This window comes from Lactuca virosa, chromosome 7 (genome assembly GCF_052849685.1).
Source record: "Lactuca virosa cultivar CGN04683 chromosome 7, Lactuca_virosa_CGN04683_v6, whole genome shotgun sequence".
In the NCBI taxonomy this organism is placed as follows: Eukaryota; Viridiplantae; Streptophyta; class Magnoliopsida; order Asterales; family Asteraceae; genus Lactuca; species Lactuca virosa.
This window is the reverse complement of record NC_136432.1, coordinates 183806366-183813682: the sequence shown is the minus strand read 5'-3', so window position 1 is coordinate 183813682 and position 7317 is coordinate 183806366. Positions and strand designations below refer to the sequence as shown.

Sequence of the window (7317 nt, the reverse complement as noted above, 5' to 3'; positions counted from 1 at the left end):
TTTAATTTAGTTGCTTTAAAAAAAAGACAATATAAAGTTATAAACTGAAAGTTCAGTAAGTAAAAGGTGTTAACTGAAACTTATATAAAAATTTAAGGAGAGTAAGTGAAAAATCTCATTTGTTTGACCAAATCTAATTGTTTAATAATACAACATTTAATAAAAAAAATGAAGAAAATTTGACCTACTCCATGCATGGTAATGATGGTTGTATGTTTAAAATAGCAATTCGTATGTTTAGAATAACCAATTTGGTCGTAACAAACTTAGTTGTCATTTTTAAATTTTAAATTTGTTGATAAGAAAATAACATAAAATTGAGATACATATTAAGAAAAAGCTGTATGTCTCACCCTGTTGTTACCTTTATTAATTTGTAAGTCAGGTTTATTATATGTAAATAATAATTGTGGTGTAGAAAAACAAAAAGGGGTAATTTGAAACTTTTATGTAAATAAAAGGCATGTAAACAAAAGTTTGAAAAAAGAAGAAGTACGTATGCATATGATCTAGAAAATGACATGCCTTTATACCCTTTACAGTCCCAGAAGTTGGTGAGAGGGATCCAAAAAGTTATCCAATTAGTCCGAAGCTTCCTTCCCACGGCGTTGACCTTGTCGTCTTCCTCCTCTATGAACCCCTGGACGATCTATAAATACCCTCTCAGAACTTTCACTCTTCACACGTCTTCTCTAAATCCTCTTACTTTCCGATATTCTAGATCCAAAACAGATACACTCGTTACAATCAAATCATCATCTACTTCACAGAAATGGCAAAGGTACATGTTTACTCATTCAGCTCAATTCTGTTTCACATTTGTTCGAATCAGTTAATCTCAATTTGTGTAATTGATTGGTTTTACAGCAAAAGATTGTGGTGAAGGTCACAATGAACAACGAAAAGAAAATTCGTAAGGCTCTGAAAATCGCCGTTAGTCTCTCCGGTAAGATCATGTTTTGTGATTGATTTTCATCTTCGCAACTTTCACTGGATTCTGGGTTCCAGACAAATCGCTTAATTTCAATTTCGTAACCTAAATGTTAACCTCAATTGTAATTGTGGGTTTTATACCTGATTATTGTTAAACTCAATTGGAATTGATTGAATTACTTGACTAAATCATGATCTGAAAATTGATGAACAGGTGTGGAATCAGCATCTTTCGTTGGATCAGATAAAACCCAAATCGCTGTAACAGGGGAAGATGTTGACTCAGTTGAACTGACGACCTTGCTAAGGAAAGGTGTCGGATACACAGAGCTAGTGAATGTTGGCCCGGTGGAGGAGAAGAAACCAGCAGCCGCAAAGGAAACAAATCCCACGGTGGCGCCACTAAATTTTACAGTTAATCCATACCAATACTACTACGGCAGCTATGGGATGCCTTACTATGCATATTAGATTTGAGATTTCATCAAATGAAAATGAGTGAAAGAAATAGTTTTATATTGTTCCATAGTTAGCTTCATTTTTAATCTCTCTTCACCTTTTTTATTGGGGAATTTTGCATTGCATAAATGAGAGACCCTTGATGTAAATATTGTGTTTGTGATATATGGGAAAATTTTGCGCTACTTTATATACTTTAGCTTATTAAGCATCTTATTGCAATAAAAAAGTCTTAGATACTCATAGGTCTCTCCACCTTTAGGTGTATGAAAATAGTCAATAAAAGCCCTTAGGTGTATGACAATAAGAGCGACTACTTCATAACGTTATTAAGCGCCAAATTGGTCAGACGTCAAAAGTTGAACGACATGTAATTTTAAATTTAAAGTATATAACATTTTTAATTTTAAGTAATATGAAATATGGTTTATGTGGTTCTCGATATTCATAGGTTTAGGCCAGATTATTTTTTGGTCTGTAATATAGGTTTTGTTTCATTTTTTCTGTCCCTTTAATGTTCAAATGTTCAAGATAAAATCTCATCTATTAAATTTACAAAATGCTCATTATTATAAAATACATTTACCATTTCTCCATGGTAGATACCCCACCCTTTTTATCTATTAAGATTCACGGCAAGGAATCGCATAGTGTATAAACTGAGCTTATTAAGGGCTTATTTTTCGAGCTTATTTTTTATAAGTCCATTTTTCTGACTTATTTTTCCAACTTAAGAGCTTATTATGATTTACACTAACAAAATAAACTGAGCTCATGAAAAATAAACTAGAAAAAATGAGCTTATAAAAAATAAACTTGAAAAATAAGTCTTTAATAAGCTTAGCCAAACACCCTTGAGTTCTATCATTAGACTACATCATTATATAATAAAGATCTAAAAGTGGTTACATTAACATGTTTAGAATATGCATACTTTGTTTTACACTCCGTCCCATGTAGGTTAGAATTCCCTAATGCCAGCTACCAAAGAAGTTCCCATTTAATAACCGGTCGTTTCTTCAAAATTTTGGGCTCATAGAATAATAATTCATCTTCAATTTAAACCATGTTTGATGAAGACCTTTTCTTAAAATCACTTACAATAAACAATCATTACTAAATTCAAATTGTTATTTGAGTCAAAAGTTCAGCAACATAAACAAAATACAGAGATGACACATCACTAGGTGTTAATGCATTTTAGGACATATATTTCATGCATTTACATCATAGTTTGGATTCAAATCTCATGTATTTTGCATTCTTTGGCTATTTTACGTAAATTTGAGGAACCTATTGATTTGCACACTTTTTATATGAGTTTTCAGTGGTTCAAAGCTTGGAATATGCTTTAGGGGATTCTAGGAGATGCAATTGTATTTTCATGAAGATCAGAGCGATATGAAAAAGTTGAAATTTTAGAAAATTGAAACCTTTTTAGAAGATAACACAGTTCTTTCGGGGTCAAGATGGTCAAAAATTCAAGATTTTGTATTGTTTTGTTTCCATGTGAGTTTACTCGGCCGAGTCACTCATATTAGCAATTTTAACTCAGTCGAGTCAGATGTGACTTGGGTACCAAGCTTCCTAAAACCTATATAAACATAATGTGGGTCATTATCTTGATTGTATATATGATTTCGGAGTTTCGAGACAAACTTTTGGAGCATTGGAACGCCGAAGAACTCAATTTGGAGACGCTATTCGGTGTTTTTTTTTTTTTTTTTTTTTTTTTTTTATATCATTTTGTTTATAAAACCTTCTATCAATATCTATGAACTTGTGTTTTCAGACAAGAATTGTTAAAACCTTTTTTCCGGTTCTAAATTCACAATTCAACTATGTGTAATTGATATTGTTGGCTTGATTTTGTAGACTTGAATTTACCTTGGGCCTTATGTTTTGGTTTTAATAGAGTGCTTGAATTTATTATTTTTCATGAATGGGTACATGAATTAGTTTAATTTGTGTAAAGTTAGTTAATTCATAATGATATGTAATTGAATTATAAATCAACACAATTAACAATAACCGATTGGTTCTTAACTTAGGATTTCATTTGTTGTAAACATAAATTCACATATTGTTACCTTTCCGAGCTTATGAAAAGTATTAAGTATTATTGGGAAACTTTTATGAAAGTTAATGCGACTTTTAATCATGATATTTCCTACATGGAGACATTTCTGCTCACTAATATCTTTTCATTACCTTTAAGTTTTCTTTAATTAGTTCAAAATTACTACGAAAAATTACCATATGGGGGAATTTGTATAATTACATCTAATAATAGATATGTTTACCTTAATGGTGCAAAAAGTTTCCATGATTTCATTATCCGCTATTTTCTTGGAGTTAACAAGTCGCGAAGGAAAATGAAGTTAGATGATTAGGACTATGTTTTGCAGATTATCTGAAAAGTCATTTGCTAGCTGAAAAGCTAGTTAAATAACGTTTGATAAGCTAACTTATATATATATATATATATATATATATATATATATATATATATATATATATATATATATATATATATCATGGGAATATAGAATATTGAGTTTTATTTATAATTAATAAAGGGAATACTAGGAAGATTTTTAAAAAAGTTCAATAAGCTCGTTGAAATGCTAGTATTAGTAACTATTTAAAAAGCTAGTTTATAATCTACTTTTTTATTTATCAAACATAACAACCTAAAAAACTCAAAGAATAAATTGACTTATAAGTTAGTTGTAGTGTGTCAAACATAGCTGATATGTATGAGTACTTTTGATGCCATGAAACTGAAATTGGTTGGGTAAGTAAATATGGACATCTGATTATGTAAAGTTATGTGGTGTTAAATGATCAATTTCTAGTTTGTGTATTTGAAGTAGGAACGTGTGAATGGTTTTGATCAAATCTTGGGGTGATGTAGTTTGGGGAATTGTTTGAATCCATTTTAGTAAAAAAAAAAGACTTTAACATAATGGTATAGCCACTACACATTAATTATATAAGAGAAATCAAATATCATCATAGATTTTCTTCCTACGTATCCTCCTAATCTTCGGATCAAGATAAATGTCAAAATCAAGAGATGAGATTAAAAGAGATAATTAGTGGTATCCACATGTCATAATCTTATATAAATAAGAAGATAAGTACGAACAAAAGGTAGGAGGATATTTTACTTTTCATAATATAATATAATTATAATTATATCAAATTTTATAAGTATATCTATTTAAAAGTTTCATGACTTTAAGAAAATCTATAATTTCAAATTTTTTAATAAAACCATTAAATTTTAACAAAATATTGTAGACAATTTTAACTTACTATAACATCTTGAAGTAATCAACATAGAAAATTATCAATCTTGAATACTTTTTATTAATGAATTTAAAAAAGAGAAGTTAAATCAAGAATATGACCATAATGTATTGAATTTTATATATAGCCGAATAATTTAGTATAAAATACAATGTCACACACACACACATTGTAACATCACAAAATTCATGACCAAAAATTTCTTTTTAAACATTACTAATCCATAGCATTAAGTCATTCAAACATACAAAAAGGGGTTATATGACAAATCAGAGTATCTTTTCCAAAACACTTATTCATTTTATCAGAGTAAATATCCCAGGCTAAACTTCTTGGTGTGTGCCATGCGATCATCCCGAGCTCTTCATTCCGCTATCGGAAATACCTGAAACCAAAACTGAAAACCATAAGCACGAAGCTTAGTGAGTTCCCCAACCTACCACATACCACACATATCTACTGATCCATACATGCCATACATAATTCTGAGCACATAACCACATATTGGGCCCCCGCCTGCTGCATTGGGTCGCGCCCGCCATCGGACCCCGTCCGTCATCAGGCCTTGCTTGGCATCAGGTCCCACCTGGCATCGAGCCCCGCCCGGTATACAAATCTGTTTCTTTAGGCCCCGCCTGTCTCTGGGCCTCGCCCGCCATACACATACATACGATTAAATAACATACTGAAACATACATAAACATTCCCTAACCATTCCTTGCTCTAAGGCCTCGCCTAACCTGGGCCCCGCCCCTGGTCTGCTACTGAAGTAGTGGAACCCCGTCCACACCCCTACTGGTAGTGAGATATGGGCCCTCGCCCACACTCACATCCTTCCTATCACGGTCCTCGCCCCTGCTTTGCTAATATCGAGATATGGAAATCCATCCATACTCCGCTTGTGATGAGATACGGGACCTCGCCCACACTCACCTCCCTACCAGGCACTTACAAGTATCACGAAGACAATAAGTATAATCTAACGCACTACATAAGAATCTTCCTCGGGAATACCCTGGCATCGGACCCCCGCCCCGGAAACATACTATTATCTAACATACTTCGGGCTTACCCCGACATCGGACCCTCGGTCCGGATCCTATCATACCGAGTCATGCAAGAATCATAAAGACATCTAGCATCCTAACATTCCTCTGGCCTCGCCCGACATCAGGTCGTAACCCGGAACATATATCAATAAGTGCCTAGGGCTAACCCCCGGGTCTTCCTTCTATACATAAGCATAAACATGAACATGAACATAATGGGCCGGCATTGTGGCCGTAGACCCATGCACACAGTGAGGAGACTCACCTCGCACTGCTGAAAACTCGCTGAACACTTCTGATTGCTAACTGGCAACTTTGAACCGCTGACCCTTCGGCTTCCCAAACTATCAATACCCAAAATAACATTTAGACCACAATAAACCAAAAGTCAACCCTGGTCAAACTTGGTCAAAGTCAACATCCAGTTGACCTGACTCGCCGAGTTGGTTTACCCACTCGTCGAGTCCATACTCTTCCAATCCCAAAACAACCCCGACTTTACTCGTCGAGCCTTGCAAGAACTCGACGGGTTCTCCTTCAACCATGCCACTGGGACCATCTTTAACCGACTCGTCGAGTTCATCATTGAACTCGTCGAGTTCATCATTGAACTCGTCGAGTTCATCATCCACATATGAATGTCTCTAGTATGTGACTCGCCGAGTTGTATGAACAACTCGTCGAGTCCATCTTCATAACTAACAAGATTGCCTTAGACTCGACGAGTTCTTCCTTGAACTCGTCGAGTACGATGAACTTCATAACCATTATGGACCCAGACTGGTTGAATCCTTTACCAACTCCACTCACTGATCCGAATCATAAACAGAAGGGTTTGGGTTTCCGACCTGTGACAACCGCCAAATTCAAGTCAAAGTCAACAAGGCAAACCGGTCAAACTTAACTAGTACTTGTATGTTAAAAAGTTATTCTATGCATAAAAATGTGCATTTGTATGTCAAAAGTTCAAGTGTCTCGAAGAATCTATGTGTTAACAATGTAAAAACCCTAAAAAGAGAGTTAAACGCATCAAAACACGACTAAGGACCCTTTCGGTGACTTAAAACGATCATTAGCGAAGCATAACGGGGTTCACGAACCTTGCATTACGAGATTATACGATAATAACGGCAAATGTTAGATCTCTCCCAAATCTCTCCAAGTATGTGAAATCTCTCCCAAATCTCTCCAAGAATGTGAAATCTCTCCAAGTATGTGAAACCTCTCCCAAATCTCTCCAAGTATGTGAAATCTCTCCAAGTATGTGAAATCTCTCCCAAATCTCTCCAAGAATGTGAAATCTCTCCAAGTATGTGAAATCTCTCCCAAATCTCTCTAAGTATGTGAAATCTCTCCAAGTATGTGAAACCTCTCCCAAATCTCTCCAAGTATGTGAAATCTCTCCAAGTATGTGAAATCTCTCCCAAATCTCTCCAAGAATGTGAAATCCCTCCAAGTATGTGAAATCTCTCCCAAATCTCTCCAAGTATGTGAAATCTCTCCCAAATCTCTCTCAACTTTTTATAGTCATCCCGACCCTTAACTTGGCCAAAAACTGCTT

General features: G+C 34.5%; 1 protein-coding gene across 1 annotated transcript; it reads left to right on the top strand.

Moving 5' to 3' along the window:
* Positions 1-644: 644 nt before the first annotated feature.
* LOC145123745 (heavy metal-associated isoprenylated plant protein 46-like) lies at positions 645-1586 on the top strand. The gene is made up of 3 exons (XM_079058959.1): positions 645-781; positions 868-946; positions 1148-1586. The coding sequence occupies exons 1-3, from the start codon at positions 773-775 to the stop codon at positions 1402-1404; spliced, it is 345 nt and encodes a 114-aa protein (XP_078915085.1). The 5' UTR covers positions 645-772; the 3' UTR covers positions 1405-1586.
* The last annotated feature ends 5731 nt before the right edge of the window (positions 1587-7317 follow it).

Coding starts and splice junctions, on each gene's coding strand:
- LOC145123745 (XM_079058959.1), top strand. Junction 947..1,147: donor AATCGCCGTTAGTCTCTCCG/GTAAGATCATGT, acceptor ATTGATGAACAG/GTGTGGAATCAGCATCTTTC.